This window comes from Monodelphis domestica, chromosome 2 (genome assembly GCF_027887165.1).
Source record: "Monodelphis domestica isolate mMonDom1 chromosome 2, mMonDom1.pri, whole genome shotgun sequence".
In the NCBI taxonomy this organism is placed as follows: domain Eukaryota; kingdom Metazoa; phylum Chordata; class Mammalia; order Didelphimorphia; family Didelphidae; genus Monodelphis; species Monodelphis domestica.
In genome coordinates this window covers 170627977-170647740 of record NC_077228.1, presented here as the reverse complement: position 1 = coordinate 170647740, position 19764 = coordinate 170627977, and the positions used below count along the sequence as shown (strand labels likewise).

The window sequence follows — 19764 nt, the reverse complement described above, 5'->3', positions numbered from 1 at the left end:
GCAAAGATACTAGTTCCTAACGGCAGATATGAGTTTCACTGAGACCAGAACCCTGGCAGTGTCCAACCCAGAAAAACATAGGCCAGGAACGCTGGGCAGTAATAGCACACAGAACCCAGACCTTGGAGGTATGGACCTCAGGAGTGGGCCAAGCCAGGTCTGGCACCAGACCAGAGCTTAGTGGGAAGGTGGGGGTGGTGGAAAGGTTTGAAAACCTTTCCCGGGTCACTGTGAGCACTGAGATAGAAGAGAAACAGGGGGTACACAACGTAGCTGAATCCCTCCTTTTGGAGAGCAGGTACGGGGGAAGACAAACCCTCGCCTTAAGGGCGTGAAGGGCGGTGTCCCTTCCCCTCCCTACATCATAAGGCTGCAGGGAGGGAGGTGGCACTGGGGATGGGGTATTAAGATGGCAGCTTGGGGATTGTGGGCTGAGTGGCTGGCAGCCAGGGGAGGCGGCCTCCCGAGAGTGAGCCTGAAGGGGAGGGGGGTACAGGAGAGGAACAGTTCTGCTGGACCTCCCTGTCTGAGGTCGGGGCTACTCTCTAGCATCTTAATTCTGCATAGTAATGGTGGGGTCTGTCCGATGCTACCTAATGGCGTTTAGTGATGCTGGGCTGGGAGAATGACGTGATGTCTATTTCTGGGCCGCCAGACTGCGCCTCGGCTCTCTTTCCCCGGGCCTTTGTTCCCCAAATCCCTCGGGCTAGCTCTTGGAGAGCAGGAGGAAGGGGGATTCGAACCCTCACCTGAGGGCCCGAGCCTAAGCCGAAGGAGGAGGGGCGGGAGAGGCTGGAGCCCGGGGGAGGCCGCTTTGTGTACCAGAGAAAGCATTACGTCATCTCGGAGCGGGCCGTCCCGGCCCAGCCCCACTTGGCCCCTGCTGGATAAGCTACAGCCCTGGGGGAGGGGAGAAGAGAAGAGAAGTGAAGAGAAGAGAAGAGGGACGAGGTTGGGAAAGGAGGAAGCAGCTTTTTTCCCCCCGTATAGGAGAGTCCCGCTATCTGCTGGAGGATAAACCTTTAAACCCCCAACTTTCTCAGTTTCCACTCCCCTGAAGAATGAATGCCCCATGTTCTCTGTTAGTTTACCCTACTGGTGGGATATGGTAGTCTGAAATCGTGGACCAGAGAGATTGTTTTTCTCCACCTGAGAAACCCCTTCAAATTGGCTTGCAAACTGCCCAGGAAACTTGATCATCAAGACTTGCCTGACCAGAATGAGGCCAAAAAGTCTTGCTTAGGTTTGGAGGCTTTCACCACTCTCAAGTTTGAGGCCTTTGGAAGTGAGTTTAAACTCAAAGGGCACAAGGAAAGAGGTGTACAATTTAGGAGTAAAACAACCCCAAACCTATCTGGTAAACTTCCTCCACTTGGACCACTTCTTCCCAGAAGTCTCAAAATATAAATCATTGACTTTGTTGCTTTTTCCCACATCTCCTGTAGCTCCAGCTTCCTATTCCCTATTTGGAGTCATATATTTCTCCTTGAGGACGACAATGATCTTTCTATCACCCTGCTATTTCTTGTGCCTCTGACTTCTTCCCTCTACCATTTCTGCTGAACATTTCCTCCACTTCAGCAATAGATTATTTAATTTTTGTCCTACATCCCTCGTAAAAATGATCGATATGGGAAAGACTTTGGAAAGACTATCTATGCTAGAACATTGGAAGGGTGAGAATTGTCTCAGACAGGAAAATGGAAAGAAGTCTTTTTTGCAAGCTCTATAAGCAGGAAAGAATCCTATTGAGATGCTGGTTCCTCCATCTATAAATGAGGGAGTTGGACAAAATGGCCTCTGAACTCTCTTCCAGTTCTGGATCTATATAAGATCCGCTGATGCCATGGTATCACCAAGTCTATTTCCCTATCTATAAAATGGGGGTGCTACCTATAGTACCTGCCTCATAGGGTGGTTATCAAATAAAGCATTATGTAATTTTAAAATGTTGTCATTATAATATCCATTATGATTAATCCTATTTTTCCAATGAGAAAACCGCTTCGTAGAAGTTGAGTAACTTACCTACGATCATATATCACGGTCACCCAGAACAATTAGATTATAGTCTCCTTGAAAGCAGGAACTATTTTTTGCATTTTTTTGTATCTTTATCACTTAGCAGAATACCTGGCACATAATAGTCACTTACTAAATGTGAATTGATTGTTTATTGATTGGACTGCCCCTTAAACACAGGTCTTTGGACTTGAATGCCAATGCTTAAAAAAAAAAAAAAACCTCACTATAATATATGGCCACTCTAAAAATCTTTATAACCACTAATTTCAATTGCCTTCACCATTAAATCTTTGACTAGAATATGAGTTTTGGCACCCTATCAAGAATGATGTAGAGATTATTATTCAGGAGTGCATTTAACTAAATGACCTTTGATGTCCCTTCCTTTCCTGTGTTTCCTCCCACCCTGTCTTTTGACGTGGAATAGGGTACTATAATAATCAGGAACATATTGAAAAGTAAGAAATAGTAAGAAGTGGTTTATATCAGTGGTATCAAACACAAATAGAGGATGCAGTTAGGTGGCTCACTGGATTGTGAACTAGGTTCAGAGAAGAGAGGTCCTGGGTTCAAATATGACCTCATCTATTTCCTAACCATGTGATCCTGGGCAAGTCATTTACCTATTGCCTAATCCTTATCACTCTTCTGTCTTGAAACTAATACTTAGTATTGATTCTAAAATAGGAGATAAGGGTTAAAAAATAGATATGGAAACCACTAAGCTATATATAAGGATCTCTGCACACACTGCTTATTGACTGACTTTTAAAATGTAACATTATCTTTTTAATTGTGTTTTTATTTATTTTGTTATTTATTTATCAGTTCTATTTTAAAATGGTTTGAGCTTCATTCAGGAATATTGTGGGTTGTATGAAGCTGAGCTGTGAGTTTTGAAATCTCTGATGTAGAAAACCCACGAACTGGAAAATCTTTTTCCTCTAGGATGTGGACATTTCACAAACTATGGTAACAAGAAGGAAGGTATTATAATAGCAAAGTAAATCAGCCACTTGGCAGTGTATATAGGACCTGAGAGTTGTAACTAGATTATATAGTTCTCTCTCTCATATTCTAGCCCAAGTTACCTCTTGTGGAGTCCTTCAACATCCATGTTCACTAATAATGAACAAATAATTTGCATGAAAGTGCTATTTCAGAGGAGAAAAGCTATAGAGACCATCTCCTGATTTATTCACTGAAGCTTTCACCTACATCCCTTCATCCTTCACAAAGTTTCTATGTTTCTCTAGCTATATGCATCCATCAACAAATATTTATTAAATATATATTATAGATAACATACAATGTTGGGCATTATTTGCATACACTGCTACAAAGGTTTAACAATATATGATTTTTCCACTCTTCTAGGAGCTTAGCATGTACATTTCTACCATAATAAGATATGGTTCCCTTCCCCTTTTATAGTCTAAATATTATATATCAATCTAAGTATCTTTGGTTTATTTTGTTTATCTTGTTTGTACCTTGGCATTGCTCTTTTTTCAGCTGGGTATGATAGCACATGGCTGTACGCCCAACTACCAAGAAACTTGAGGTTGGTGGAAATTTGGAGTTATGAACAGCAGTGGACTAAGCTGATTGGGTGTTCACCTTAAGTTCAGTATCAACATGGGTGAGCTCCCAGGAATGAGGGACCACAGATACCCTAAGGAGGGGCAAACCACCTCAGGTTGGAAATAGAGGAAGTTAAAGTTCCCTTGCCAATCAATCAGTAGAGGGGTTGGACCCATAAATAGTCCCTGCCCTGGGTAAAATAGGGAGATTTGGTAAAAATAAATAAATTTTTTAAAAGAATCAGCTTTTAAAATTTCTTTATTTTCCTTCTTAGCTTATATCATTGTTTATATACTTCTAGAACTGGATTAGAGTTAAAGATCATTTAGTCTAACCTAGCATCCCATGTAAGAATTCCTTCCTCAGTATCATTGACAGGTAGTCAGTCATCCAATTTCTGCCTGAACAATTCCAGTGACAGGAAACTCAGTAGTTCACAAAATAGCCAATTCCATTGTTGTACCGCTCTACTTGTTAGAAGTCTTTTTTATATTGAAGGAAATTTGCTTCTTTAAAACTTTAAAACTTCATTCATTCAGCATTTTTAAGTTTACATTTTTATTGATAGCTTTTATTTTTACATCACTTTCATGTCCAATACCCAATGAATAATTACTTGTAATAAAGATTTTAAAAGGAAAGAAAGGGGGTAAAAGCATTTAATTAAAACTAACCAGCAAATTAGCAGAGTATGACAGCATGTGCAATGTTCTATATCTAAAGTCCTCTACCTCTGCAAAGGAGTGCAGGAGATGTATTTTTCACATCTTTCTTTCAGGACCAAGCTTGGAAATTATAATTAGTTATATTCCATTTTGGGGGGGTGTTCTTTCTGTTTATATTGATGTAATCATTGTGCATATTGCTTTTCTGTCAAACAGCATTTTATTAAATGACTGCTACACTTGTGACAGGCACAATGCTAGATGCTGGAAATAAAAAGAAACAAACCTGGTACCTCCCCCCAAGGAGTGAGTTATAGAGTAAGTTGGTGTGGGAATAAGGACAACATAAACATAAGCTAACAATTTATTAATTGTTTTGGTCTTAAAATAATTTATTTTGTTTATTAATGTGTTTTATTATCAATTCTATTTATTTCTCCTTTAATCTTAATAATTTCCTCTTTAATGCTGCTTGGTGTTTGCTGATTTGTTGATTCTCTCATTTTTAACCACATTCAGCTCATTAATCTTTTTTTTAAAAAACATAAGCATTTAGGGAATGGGGGGGATTGGTTTATCTGCATCCCATAAATTTTATGTTATATTACTATTGTCATTTTAAAAATAATTATTATTTTTATCATTTGACATTTAGCTCATGCATTATTTAATAAGTCATTCATTAGCTTCCAGTTAGGTGGGTATCTTTTGATCAAATGTAGATAGCTGATTATAATTTCCTAGGGTTATGGCCTATTAAAAGAATATCTAAAGTTTCCATTCTGCATTTATTTGTAAGTTTAGTATGCCCAGAATCATATTCAATTTTTTACAAACCTACAATGAAATTTTTTTGGTAAAGATATCTTATTTTACCAATTACATGTAATAACAATTTTCCACATAAGTTTTCTGAAGATATAGGATCCAAATTGTCTCCCTCCCCTTCCCAGAAATGGCAAGCAATTATCTTGGTTATATGTGTGTTATCTTACAAAATATACTTCCATATTGTTCATTTTTGTAAGAGAATAATCATATAAAACCAAAAATCCAAATAAATTAAAGTGGAAATCATATACTTTGATGTTCATTCTGACTCCAAAAATTCTTTTTTTTACATTATTTTTTTTACTTGGTCAATTTCAAACATTATTCCTTGGTTACAAAAATCATTTTCTATTCCTCCCTCCCCTCTCCCCACCCCTTCCATAGCCAATGTGCAATTCCACTGGATGTTGCATGTGTCCTTGATCAGAACCCATTTCCATGTTGTTGATATTTGCACTAGGATGTTCATTTAGGGTCTACATCCCCAATCATATCCCCCTCAACCCATGTCATTAAGCAGTTGTTTTTCTTTGGTGTTTTTACTCCCACAGTTTTTCCTCTGAATGTGGATAGTGTTTTTTCTCCTATATCCCTCCAAGTTGTTCAGGATCACTGCATTGCCACTAATGGAGGAGTCCATTACGTTCAATTGTACCACAGTGTATCAGTCTCTGTGTTCAATGTTCTCCTGGTTCTGCTCCTCTCACTCTGCATCAATTCCTGGAGGTTGTTCCAGTCTCCATGGAATTCCTCCACTTTATTATTCCTTTTAGCACAATAGTATTCCATCACCAACAGATACCACAATTTGTTCAGCCATTCCCCAATTGAAGGGCATCCCCTCATTTTCCAATTTTTTGCAACCACAGAGCGCAGCTATGAATATTCTTGTACAAATCTTTTTCCTTATCTCTTTGGGGTACAAACCCAGCAGTACTATGACTGGATCAAAAGGCAGACAGTCTTTTAGCGCCCTTTGGGCATAATTCCAAATTGCCTTCCAGAATAGTTGGATCAATTCACAACTCTACCAGCAATGCATTAGTGTCCTGACTTTGCCACATCCCCTCCAGCATTCATTACTTTCTGTTGCTGTCATGTTGGCCAATCTTATGAGGTAATACCTCAGAGTTGTTTTGATTTGCATCTCTCTGATTATCAGAGATTTAGAACACTTTTTCATGTGCTTATTAATAGTTTTTATTTCTTTGACTGAAAATTGTCTATTCGTGTCCCTTGCTCATTTATCAATTGGAGAATGGCTTGATTTTTTGTACAATTGATTTAGCTCTTTGTAAATTTGAGTAATTAGACCTTTGTCAAAGGTTTTTGTTATGAAGATTGTTTCCCACTTTGTTATTTCCCTTCTGATTTTGGTTAAATTGGTTTTGTTTGTACAAAAACTTTTTAATTTGATGTAGTCAAAATTATTTATTTTATATTTTGTGACTCTTTCCAAGTCTTGCTTGGTTTTGAAATCTTTCCCTTCCCAAAGGTCTGACATGTATACTATTATGTGTTCACATAATTTACTTATAGTTTCCTTCTTTATGTTCAAGTCATTCACCCATTCTGAGTTTATCTTGGTGTAGGGTGTGAGGTGTTGATCCAAACCTAATCTCTCCCACACTGTCTTCCAATTTTCCCAGCAGTTTTTGTCGATTAGTGGATTTTTGTCCCAAAAGCTGGGATCTTTGGGCTTGTCATAGACTGTCTTGCTGAGGTCCCTTATCCCAAGTCTATTCCACTGATCCTCCTTTCTGTCTCTTAGCCAGTACCAAATTGTTTTGATTACCACTGCTTTGTAATATAGTCTGAGATCTGGGACTGCAAGTCCACCCTCCTTTGCATTTTTTTCATTATTTCCCTGGGTGTCCTTGATCTTTTATTCTTCCAAATTAACTTTGTTATGGTTTTTTACTCCAAAAATTCTTTCTCTTGAAGTAGTTAGCATTCTTTGTCATAAGCCCTTCAGAATACAATGAAGTTTTTAAAAAATACATTCTTTTACCACCTTATTTCTATTCTCTCCATAAATCCATCAAATAATTTTTTTCAATACTCTATTCAGGTCTGTCACTTCTTTTTTGCTTATCTTTGTTTGATTTGTCATATCCCATTAATGAAGTATTACCATTTCCTACTTTATGATTTTATTATTTTTACTATATGCTTTGATCCTCTTTCTTTAAGAATTTAGTTGCTCCAGTATGTGTATATTTAAAAGCAATCGTGTTTGAATGTCTATGAAACCTTAGGCATCATATTTCTGGTTGTCAGTCAATAAACATTTAAGTGCCTAATATGTACCGGGAACTGTGCTAAGCACTAGGGATACAAAGAAAAACAAAAGACACTCTCTTATACAGTCTGGTTGAGAGAAACATGTAAACAACTATGTACAAATAAGCAATATAACGATCAACAGAAAACAACAGATGGAGGAAAAACAACACAGTTAACAAGGATTTGGACAGGCTTTCTGTAGAAGTTGAGATTTTAGCCTAGATTTGAAGGAGGATAAGGAAGCCAGGAGAAATAGGTGAGGAAGACAGACAGCAAGGGGAAATGCCCAGAGTTGGCAATTGGAGTTTCCTTGCTGGAGGAATAGCTAAGAGGCCAGTGTCACAGAGTATTTGAAAGTATGTGTAGAAGGTGGGAGGGGTGTAAGGTGTAAGAAAACTAGAAAGATAAGGGAAATCAAGTTATGAAGAAATGAAGTATTTTGAATGCCAAATAAAGGAATTCATATTTGATAGGAGCCCACTGGATTTTTTTGATTAGAGGGCTGACTTGGTCAGACCTGTACTTTAGGAAATTAACTTTGATAGCTGAGGATGAACTGGAAGGGGGAAAGGCTTAAAGCACAAAGACCCACAAGCAGCTGCAATAATTCAGGGATCTGTACCAGAGTGATGGCAGTATCAAAGGAGAGAAAAAGGCATAGAAGAGAGGTATTACAAAGATAAAATTAATAATCCTTGGCAACAGATTGGATTTGGGAGGTATGAGAGGGTAAGGGGTTGAGAATGACAACTAGGTTGGGAATCTTAAGGAATAAAGGATAATGGTGCTCTCAACAGTAATAGATAAGTTTGGAAATGCAGGAGGTCATTGGTAGGGGGAATGAGGGCAAAGATAATGAATCCAGTTTTGAAAACATTGAGTTTAAAATGTTTATAGGCACCCATTTCAGGATATTAATAGGCTATTGGAGATATGAGATTCGAGGTCAGCAGAAAGATTAGAGCTGGGTAAGTAAACTTGAGAATCATCAGCTTAGAGATGATGATTGAATCTTTGGGAGTTGAGGAAATAATCAAGGAAAAAAAAACAACAGAAAGAATAGAAGATAGCCCAGGACAAAGCCCTAGGGTAACACCCAAAGAATGGGCATGACCTGGGTGAATATCTAGCAAAGAAGACTAAGCAGTAGTCAGATAGGTAGAAGGAGAACCAGGAAAGTGATATTAGGAAAACCTAGAGAAGAGAGGATCAAGGAAGAGAGAGAATGCAAGTGTCAAAGGCTACAGGGGTCCAAAAAGATATCGGTTGAGAAGAGGCCATTCAATTGGCAATTAAGGGATCATTTGTGTCTCTTAGTGCTTTCTACTTTGAATTCAACACTTTCTCAGAGGAAGCACTGGATTTGAAGTCTAAGGACTTGATTTCAAATTCTATTTCTGCTACTATTTGTATGACCTTAGGCGAGTCACAACTTTTCCAAACATTAGTTTGCTCATCAATAAAATGAGTGGACTGAACTATATAGCCCCTAAGGTCCCTTCTAGGTCTAAATTCTATTATACTATGAAATAAATGCAAATGTCAACTAAATAAATACAAAGTAATTTCTGGCTGAATGAAAATTAACCAGTATAGGCCCTTGATGGCACTTGAACTAAGCTTTGAGGAAAACTGTTGTTTTTGGTCGTTCCAGGTATAGCCAATTCTTCATGACCCCATTTGGGATTTTCTTGGCAAAAATATTAGAATAGTTTGCCATTTCCTTCTCCAGTAAACTTAACAGATTAAAGAAATTGAGGGCAATAGGGTTAAATGACTTGCTCAGGGTCACACAAGTAGTTAAGTGTCTGAGGCTAGTTTTGAACTCATGAAGATGAGTTTTCCTGATTCCAGGCCCAGTGCTCTATCCTGAGTGAAATTAGAGAGCCTTAAGTGAAGCCAAGGAAGGAATGTATTCCAGGGAAGGTGGATAACCTATGCAAAGCTTCCTGGAACATAGATAACAGAGATAGAAGAGGTCTCAGAGGCCATCTAGGCCAACCATGATAGAATGCCATACAGGAAAAGGCAATTAGGACAGTGAAGATAAGCAATGTGTAATATGCCGGAAAAATAGGCTAGAGTCAGACCATCAGGAATTTATACACCAAACAAAGTAATTTGTATTTTATCCTAAAAGCAGTTGGAAGCCACCAAAATTTATTGAGCAAACGAATGACATTGTCAGACGTATTGCTTAGAAATATCAGTTTTGGAGGGCAGCTGGGTGGCTCAGTGGATTGAGAGCCAGGCCTAGAGATGGGAGGTCCTAGGTTCAAATCTGGCCTCAGATACTTCCTAGCTGTGTGATCCTGGGCAAGTCACTTAACCCCCATTGCCTAGCCCTTACCACTCTTTTGCCTTGGAATCAAGACAGAAGGTAAGGGTTATTTTGGGGGGGGGGAAGAAAAGAAAGAAATATCAATTTTGGCAGCTGTGTAGATTATAGCTAGGTGGCTGCTAGGTGGCGCAGTGAATAAAGCGACAGGCCTGCGATCAGGAAAACTCATTTCCTGAATTCAAATCTGGCCTCAGATACTCACTAGCTGTGAGATCCTGGGCAAATCATTTAACCCTATTGCCCTCAGTTTCCTCATCTGTAAAATGAGCTGGAGAAAGAAATGCCAAAGTACTTTGGTACCTTTGCCAAGAAAACCCTTAATGGGATCACCAAGAGTCAGACACAGCTGAAATGACAACAAAGAATATTGCAAAGGAAATATTGGATGCAGGAAGACCAATTAAGAGTTTGTTTCGATAGTAAAAGCAAGAGGTGATAAGAGTCTGAACCAGGAAGGTAGCCATGAAGGAGATGGAGATGAGGTTTTTTGGAGGTAGAATCAACAAGACTTGGTCACTGTTTGGTTAAGATAGGTATGAAGAGTCAGGGATGACAAAGATTGAAAACTTGGTGAATAGGAATCTGTGGGATGATACAGACAGAATGAGATAATTAAGGAAGAAAAAGGTTTTTTTGGGGGGGAAGATAATAAATTCTGTTTTGGACGTGTTCCGTTTAAGAAATCTATTATGATATCTAGTTATCTAGTTGAAAATGCCTTATGGGAGCGCAGCTCAGTAATATAGTGGATAGAGTACCAGGCCTGGAGTCAGAGGATCTAGGTTCAGATGTGATCTCAGACACTTCCTAGCTATGTGAGCCTGGGCAAGTCATTTACCCCAACTGCCAAGCCCTTGTCACTCCTCTGTCTTAGAACTGATACTAAGACAGAAGGCAAGAGTTTAAAAAAAAAAAAAGATATGTCCAGGGCTGAAAACAGCACACCCAATTCGATCTGAGCAGCTCAAGGTGGTGAGCTCAAAGCTGCTTTCCTTGTTCTGAATATTCTACTTTTATTAGTACAGTCTGAGTTTTTTTTCTTTCTCTTTTTTTAAACTTGTTTATTTTTAGCCTTAGCTTTTTGGTCAGTCACTTCACTCTGTTGACTCATAACAAGTTTGTCAATTCTCTGAGACAAGACTTTGGATTTCCTTAAGAACTGCTATCAAGCCAAGGCTTCTTCATCTTCCATAAACCTTCTTTAATAATTTTACCAAGTAGGGGCAGCTGGGTGGCTCAGTGGATTGAGAGCCAGGCCTAGTGATGGGAGGTCCTGGGTTCAAATCTGGCCTCAGACACTTCCTAGTTGTGTGACCCTGGGCCAATTACTTAACCCCCATAGCCTTGCCCTTACCACTCTTCTGCCTTGGAGCCAATACACATATTGACTCTAAGACAGAAGGTAAGGGTTTAAATAATAATAATAGTAATTTTACCAAGTTGGTAATTTTTTTAACCTAAATGCAAGACTATATATTTATCCTTGATAAAATTCATTTTGTTGGTTCCAGTTCAGCCTCCCAATTGAGCAAGATCTTTTTGACTGCTGATTCTCTTGAACCCATACTGGAATCAACATGCATACTATGATGCCCCTCCAAAAGTTAATGCCCTCCTGGGCTACTTTAAGAGAGGTGTGACTTCTAGGAAGAAGAAAACAGTAACCCTACTATAGTGTAAACTGATCAGACCAAATTTGGAATGTGTTCAATTCTAGGTGCTACAGTTTAGGAAGACCATTGATCATCTTTGGATCGTTGAGAGGAGGGGCACCTGGAGTCTTGAGTTCATGTAATAGGAGGATCAGATTTTTTTGGGTTTTTAAAAATCCTTACTTTCTGTCTCAGAGTCAATACCAAGTATCAGTTCTAAGGTAGAAGAGTAGTAAGGGCTAGGCAATTGGGGCTATGTGTCTTGCCCAGGGTCACACAGACATGAAGTATCTGAGACTACATTTGAATCCAGGACTTCCTGTCTCCAGGCCTGGTTCTCTATCCACTGAGCTACCCAACTGCCCCCAAAGGATCTGTTTTATAGGAAAATCAGTTAAAAGAACTGAGCTAGTTAGCCTTGAGAAGGAAATACTCAACCAGTATCCAATAATTGTCTTCAGGTATTTGAAGGACTAGCATGTAGAAGAAGAATGAAACTTGTGCTGCTTGACCCAAGAGGGCAGATGTAGGAGCAATGGATCGAAGCTGCAAGGGGCAAAATTAGTCTTGAGGTCGATGAAGTCAACAAGCATTTATTAAACTCCTACTATGTGCCAGGCACTACACGAATGCATTAAGGGTTATTTCAGGAAGAACTTGCTAACAATTGGAACTCCAATATAGAAGTAGACTGTGCTGTATTTGCCTTCATTAGAAGTCGTAGGTCAAGTCAATCAATAAATATTTATTGAGCCCTTGCTATGTGCCAGGCAGTGTGCTAATAATGGGTATATAAAGAAAAGTAAAAATAAAACAAAAGAAAAATGGTCCCTGTTCTCAGGGAGCTCAGATTCTAATGGGGGACACAGCATGCAAAAACTATGTACAAACAAGATATGTACAGGATAAATTGGAGATGATATCAGAGGGAAGAAATGGAGATTAAGGAAGCCTAAGAAAGGTTTCCTGCAGACAGTGGGATTTTCACTGAGACTTGAAGGAAACTAGGGAAATCAGAAGACAAGGATGAGAAGGAGAGCATTCTAAGCATGAGGGGCAGCCAGTGAAAAGACCCAAAATCAAATCTTACTTGAGGAGAAGCAAGGAACATCACTGGATCACATGGTCTGAGGACAAGAGAAACGTATAAGAAAATCAGAGACTAGTCCACTTATTGAGTATATTGTAATGAGAACTGGGAGGAATTCCTTTTTTTTTAGGTATCAGTTGTCATTAGGTAGCTACAGAGGAATCTTCCCAATAACTCTCTTTATCCCACCTGCCTCCATCCAGATTTCTACTTTCGGGTCATTTGGTCTCTGGCTTTGGCTCTCTAGAAAATACAAGTAAAATCTGGAATTGGCCAGATCAGTACACCTGATTTAACAGGTAGTGAAGTCACTACCCCTGGAGAGTTTATTAGAACTGGTATGGGGTGGGTTGGTGAAGAGGACCATGTTTAAATTTGGGTTAGATTAAATGGCTACCAGTTCTTTTCCAGCTCTGAGATTCTCTGACACTGAGTGATTGAATGAGTGACTGAATGAGTGAATGAGAAATGACACAGGGCGGGAAGGGGAGGGGTAAGAATGGAGGTCCTCCAGCCTTGACTGTGCTCTGTTCTCCCTCAGATGTATCCCCCGTGGTGTTGGGACTCATCGGGGCCACTGTGCTGGTGGTGTCTGTGTCTGTGACAGTCTTTGTCTGGACCTGCTGCCACCAACAGGCTGAGAAGAAGCACAAGACGCCCCCTTACAAGTTTATTCACATGCTGAAGGGCATCAGCATCTACCCTGAGACTCTGAGCAACAAGAAGAAAATCATCCGCGTGAGGAGAGACAAAGGTGGCCCAGGGCGGGATGGTGGACGGGGGAATCTCTTGGTAGATGCAGCCGAATCAGGTCTTCTAAACCGAGAGAAGAGTCCTGGAGGGCTGAACACTAGCCCTTGTATAGACCAGCTCCCCATCAAGGTGGACTATGGGGATGAACTGAGCCCAGTTCAGAGCCTGACCCCTGGGGGAAGCAAAACCGCTTCCCCATCTTCCCCAGAAGAAGATGTTATGTTGGGGTCTCTTACCTTCTCAGTGGACTATAATTTCCCCAAAAAAGCCTTGGTAGTGACAATCCAAGAAGCCCATGGGCTGCCAGTGATGGATGACCAGACCCAGGGCTCCGATCCCTACATCAAAATGACCATCCTCCCAGACAAACGGCACCGTGTGAAGACAAGAGTGCTACGCAAGACCCTGGACCCTGTGTTCGATGAGACCTTTACTTTCTATGGCATCCCCTACAGCCAGCTGCAGGATCTTGTGCTACACTTTCTGGTCCTCAGCTTTGACCGCTTCTCCCGGGATGATGTCATTGGTGAGGTCATGGTACCACTGGCTGGGGTGGATCCTAGTACTGGCAAGGTTCAGCTGACCCGGGACATCATCAAGAGAAATATCCAGGTGATGTGGGCAGGGAAGAGGGAGATGGCTTGGGTGGGAGCCAGGATGGGATAAAGCTGCTGAAAAATGACAATGACCATTCATATTTAGATGATACTTTAAGGTTTATGAAGAGTTTCCTCTACTGTGAAGTAGATGTAGGCACCCTAAGATTTATTATAGCTCTTTTACAGATGGTAAAACCAAGGCTGCTGTTAAAAGACTAGACCAAGGACACACAGCTAATAAGGGTCAGGAAGGGAGCTTAAATCCAGGTCCTCTGATTCTACACATCTAATGCTCATCCTTGTCCTTCCAGTGTTCATAGGGAGGGTAAAGGATAGGGAAAGGAATAAGAATTTATTAAGCACCTACTTCAGGCTAGCTAATAACTGGGCTAATAAATATCGTGTCAATATTGTTATCTTCATAACAACCCTGCAAGGTTGAGAAGAGATGAAGATAGCAATAGTGGTATACTACAAAACAGACATCTCTAGTGGTCAAGTGGTCATTTTCTTGGCGTCTCTGAGATAACCCAGGAAGGAGCAGTTATGATAACAAGCTGAATTCCTAAAATTCTGCTCATTTGTACCATGTTGAGAGCACACTGCTGTGTGGTAGAGGGAGTACTGAATCTGAAATCAGAAAATCAGAGTTTGAGACCTGAATTCACCACTTTATTAGTTCTGTGATCTCTCTGAGCCTCAGTTTCCTCATATGTAAAATAAAGAGAATACTTACACTATCTACTTCATCAAGAAGACATGAGAATCAAATGAAGTAATGAAACTAGTCTATCAGTAATCTTAAATTGAATAAAAGATGTAGCCGAGTCAGGTCTCCTAAACCAAGAAAATAGATCTGTAAGGCTGAGCACTAGTCTTTGTAAAAGTAACTCCTCAGCAATGTTGATTATGGGGATGAAGTGAACCCAGTTCTGAGGCTGATCCCAGAGGATGCTTGTTCCTTTCCCCAAAAGCTGAGAGAGTGACTACATTCATTAATTTATTTGAGCATGTGCTTTGTACCAAGTGCTGGGAATACAAAGAAAAGTAAAAGTATCTCTGCTTTAATGGGGGAGCCAATATACAAATATGTACCAAAAAAAGATACATACATGGTAAATTGGAGATAGTCAGCAGAGAGAAGGCCTAATATGAAGGGAGATCAGGAAAGGCTTCCTCTAAAAGGTGGGATTGTAGCTGGCACTGAAAAAACTTAGGAAGCCAGGGGACAAAGATAAGGAAGGAGAGAATTCCAGGCACTTTATAAATGAATTACTATTACAATCATTATTAATATGATTGTTAATTGATACCTCCAAAGACCCATAACTTCAATGATTTGGCTACTTCCCCTATCAACATAGAAAGCAACCCTTCCTTGGTAACCTTTAAAAAAAGTATTGGCTCCAAGGCAGAAGAATAGTAAGGGCTAGGCAACTGGGGTTAAGGTAATTGTCCAGATTCACACAGCTGGGAAGTATCTGAGGCCAAATTTGGACCCAGGACCTCCAGTCTCCAGACATGACTGAGTCACCTAAATAACACCTTGTAGACTTTTCAAACAATCTTCGTGAATGGCCACAGCCAAAACAAAGAGATTTTATCCCCTAGTGACTGAGAAACCTCCCAGAAATCGGCTAGTTTGGTTTTAAAATAGCAGATCCAGAATCCACTGCTTGGCCAGAATTCACAAAACATTTAAAGCTTAGTAGGATCTGCCAGAGCTTCTGCCCTATTAGAACAGCTGTCAAGAACCCAAGATTGCATCCTCACCATGATGAAGCATTATAAAACTTGAGTAGAGGTGAATATCTTCATCAGTAGTAGTAAGAATGATATAATTATCTATAATTATTATTATCCTACAGAACATGTTCAAGCTGCCCTTTCTCTACCAGTAATTCCTACTCACAGAATCCTTTGTCTGATTGACTCCACCTTTTTTTTAAACCTTTCCCCTATGTCTCTATCAATTCTAAGGCAGAACACCAATATGAATTGTCTGAGGCCATATTTGAACTAGGGCCTCTGATTGACTCTATCTTAACAACTGATTCATTCCAGGGGGACTAATTTCTCACCAATAATGAAGTTGGCCTCTCAAGTGAATTATTTCCCACAGCCCAGAAACCAGCATAGCCTCCTTTTATGGTTCAAACCTAGAGCTGTAACTCATCATCCATTTCCTATTCAGGGTCTGACAAGTAAATATACACTCCTGGGCTCACCTTATACATTTCTGTTTCCTTTTCCTACTCTTGTTGAGTCATCCCATTCATGTCCAACTCTTCCCAACTGACCCCATTTGGGATTTTCTTGGCAAAGATACTGGAATGGTTTACCATTTCCTTTTCTAGCTTTTTTTACAGATGAGGAAACTGAGGCAAACAGGGTGAGGTGACTTATCCAGGCTCACACAGCTAGTCAGTATCTGAGGACTCATTTGAACTCAGGTCCTCCTAACTTCAGGCCCAGCACTCTATCCAGCTGCCTTGTCCTACTCTTCCCTTATTTATATTTGAAATGGAAGGCTCCCATTCCCAATTCCACAGTTGACCTTCCATAGGCAGGGCCAGTTTTAAGGATAGAGGAGTAAATGATCACATTGTAGATACCCCAACCCCTTCCTTAATTCAATTCAGTTTAATAAGCATTTATTTATTAGGCATGTGATGTGCCAAGTGCTGAGAATACAAAGTGAAACAGCCCCTGTATGCTCTTCAAGGAGCTTATTTTCTAAGTGGGGAGGAGAGAACTGGCCAAAATACATGCAGATAAATAAATACAAAAATCAGGACTGCTATATAACTATATATGTGTGTGTATATATACATTATGGTCATATATGTATATACTGTATGTATATATTATAGTCATAAGAGGCATGGGGAAAGATTAAAAACTTGGGACATCAGGCAATTATTTTTCTACCCTCCATCCTGCAACCCTACCCTGAAATCTTCTCTTTTTTACCATAGAATATCATAATATCACAGCTGGAGACCCCTTAAAAGTGATCTGATGCCTTATTTTACTGATTAGGGCAATGATACCCAGAGAGATAAATTGACCTTCCTCAAGGTCACCCAGTGGTATATCCAAAAGCTCTCCTGGCTTTCAGTTCTGGGTTTAGGGTTTCATTTCTTTAATTTAATAGGAAATAATGTCTCCCCCTCGCTAGAAGTCTCCAACGGGAGAGGCTGTTAGGGCTGTTGCAGATTACATTCATGCTTGGGGTAAAGCTTAGGCTAGATAACCTCTGAGGCCCCTTCCAACTGGAGTTCTGGAATTAAGGCTTTCATTCCTGTTGCCATGACCTCCCAGACGAGGAAGTACTTTAATCTGTTCTCAGATATGCCTACTTTTGTGTGAGTGTTAAACCTTCCTTAAAAACATATCTTTTACCAGAGGGGATTTGGAAAAAGGACATGGAGGTAGTGAATACCTAAGAGGTATAAGGTTGGAGTATTACAAAGCAGATAGAAAAATAGCAACAAGGAGGTGGGAGCCACTGGGATCCACGTTATCTAATTCAGTGATGTCAAACTCATAGCCTGTAAAACTCATGAATACAACCCAAACCAGATGGGGCAGGTAGGGAAGCTCAGTGGGTCAGTAGACAGAGAGCTTATAGGACAGGAAGTCCTAGGTTCAAATTTGACCTCAGACATTTCCTTAGCTATGGGCAAACCACTTAACCCCATTACCTAGCCCTTACTGCTTTTCTGCCTTGGAACTAATATATAGTATTGATTCTAAGAGGGAAGGGAAAGATTTAAAATATATATTATAATATATAATAAGATTATGTAAAATATACGTAAAATAATTTATATAATGCTTTTAAATGTAATTAGGCATTGTTTTAAAAATGCAATATAGATCATATTAATTTGTGGTTTTCTAGGCTCCAAAGAGATACATTTCTGTTTGAGTTTGACACCACTGAATTCTAATTTACAGTTCTGTTGAGGCTCTGTTCTGCCTTCAAATACTATTCTTCCTCATCATGATGTTGACTTTGACTAGTTCTTTCTGCTTATGGCAGCCAACAGAGTCCAAGGGATCCCTATGGGCTTAGCCCCCAGCTACCTCTAGGGGCTGGCCTCTACTCTAGTACCAACCCAGCCTCTTGGGGAGTTCTTTGGAATGATTCAGGAAAAGTGGGTGTCCATGAATTACATTATAGAGAAAAGGGGCTCAGGTTCTAGGAAGAAAGGAATATAATGCAAATAAGGAGCTAGGAAGATAGACCCACAAAATTTCAGACAGTTGTATCCTGGGACGGGTCATCTAGAGCATAATTGTTTAGCCTTTCAACACAGGAATCTCTAAAATCTAAGGACTTGGATCAATGCCTCTCTAGTTAGTTTTAAAGGGATGATCCCTTTTCTTGGAGCAACCATTGAATTAATGAGGTGAGTGTAACTTCAATAAAATGATCAGCCAGATTCCTACTGATAACAGCCACAGTATCAGCAGCCTTTTGGACCCATCTTGTGGGGGTCATTTGCAGGAGAGCTGGGGAAGGAAGGTGGACCCTTGGCCGTAGAAGCTACAGTTGAACCACAGGACTGTACAGAGAGAAGGGGGTGGGGGAGATGGGGATAGATTTGGTCTGGGAACATAGCAACCCCAAATCCAGGGCACTAGGCAGAGAACTCAGTCAATGACATTTGCTAAATAGCCAGGGGCTCTTGGCATGAGCCATGTTTCTTTCCACTTTATTAATTCCCTTCAGAAAGAATAAGCTGGGACTGGCAGATAGAGCAGCCCTTCCCCCCGGCCCCCCAGAAGGCCCCAGAGCAGGACAATACAAGAGTTTATACAAAGAAGTCCCAGCCTCAGAGGGCAGAAGTGTCATCTCATTCAACCCCCGACCCCACCCCCCTTCCAGAGTAAGCCAATAACCATTTATTGAGCACCCACAAGGCTACTAATGGAGATCAGGACTGGGAAAGGGAATGCCAAGTTTGGATGCCACATGCTCCCTGCCCTCACGGAGCTTACAGATAAGTGAGAACAAGGAGAAATGATACACAATATAATATTATTACCCAAGTATATTGTTTGGTCCTGTCTGACTCTTCATGACTCTGTGGTTCATAACCGTCCGTGAGGTTTTCTTGGCAAGGATACTGGAGTGATTTCCCACTTCCTTCTCCATCCTTCTGTTGGTGACTTGTAATTGACTTGCCAGAGTCACACAGCTAGAAGGAGTCCAAATCTAGATTTGAACTAGGGTCTTCCTAATTCCAGAGTCAGTGCTCTTAATCAATGAGCCACAGCTGCCTCTGTAACAAATACACTAGAGGGGAATCAGGAAGACCTGAGTTCAAATATGGCCTCAGATGCCTCCTAACTGGGCATGTCATTTAACCCCAATTGCCTAGCCCTTGGCCTTCAGTCTTAGAGTTGTTCCTAAGAAAGAACATAAGGGACTTTTAAAAATGTAAAAATAAATAAAACAAGTACGTTATCAAAGCACCAAGTGTTATGTGAGATCTGAAGATGAGAATCATTACCCACAGGGGAAATTAGGGAAGACTTCCTTAAAGAGGCAATATTTGAGATAAGCTTTAAAAGATAGCATGGAAGGAAAAATGAATATTCTAGGAAAAGATAGAGAAGTGAAAAATAGCAGGTTGTGTTTAAGGATCACAGGATTCAAAACCGAAAAGGACTTTAGACATCATGTAACCCAACCCACTGTTACCACACTACCACTCATATGAACTTAGATTCTGCTAATCTAAGAATTAGGTTAGTTAGGATTAATTTGATTAATGACTAAATTAATGTTACCGATAAAGAGATTGAGGCTTAGGAAAATAAACTTGGAGAGAGAGGCAGAGGGATAGAAGAGTTCAATTTGCCTGGAGGGTATCATATATTGGAGAATAATATAAAGTAAGGCTGGAGAGATCTGATGACATCA

The 19764-nt window shown here is 40.2% G+C and overlaps 1 protein-coding gene across 1 annotated transcript in view; it reads left to right on the top strand.

The window, feature by feature from the left end:
- The window catches only part of SYT11 (synaptotagmin 11), a 35472-nt gene that overhangs the window by 1315 nt on the left and 14393 nt on the right, over nt 1-19764 (top strand). Inside the window, exon 2 of the mRNA XM_007482046.3 lies at nt 13016-13839. Coding sequence (XP_007482108.1) covers nt 13016-13839 — 824 coding nt within the window. The remainder of the gene's footprint in view (nt 1-13015; nt 13840-19764) is intronic.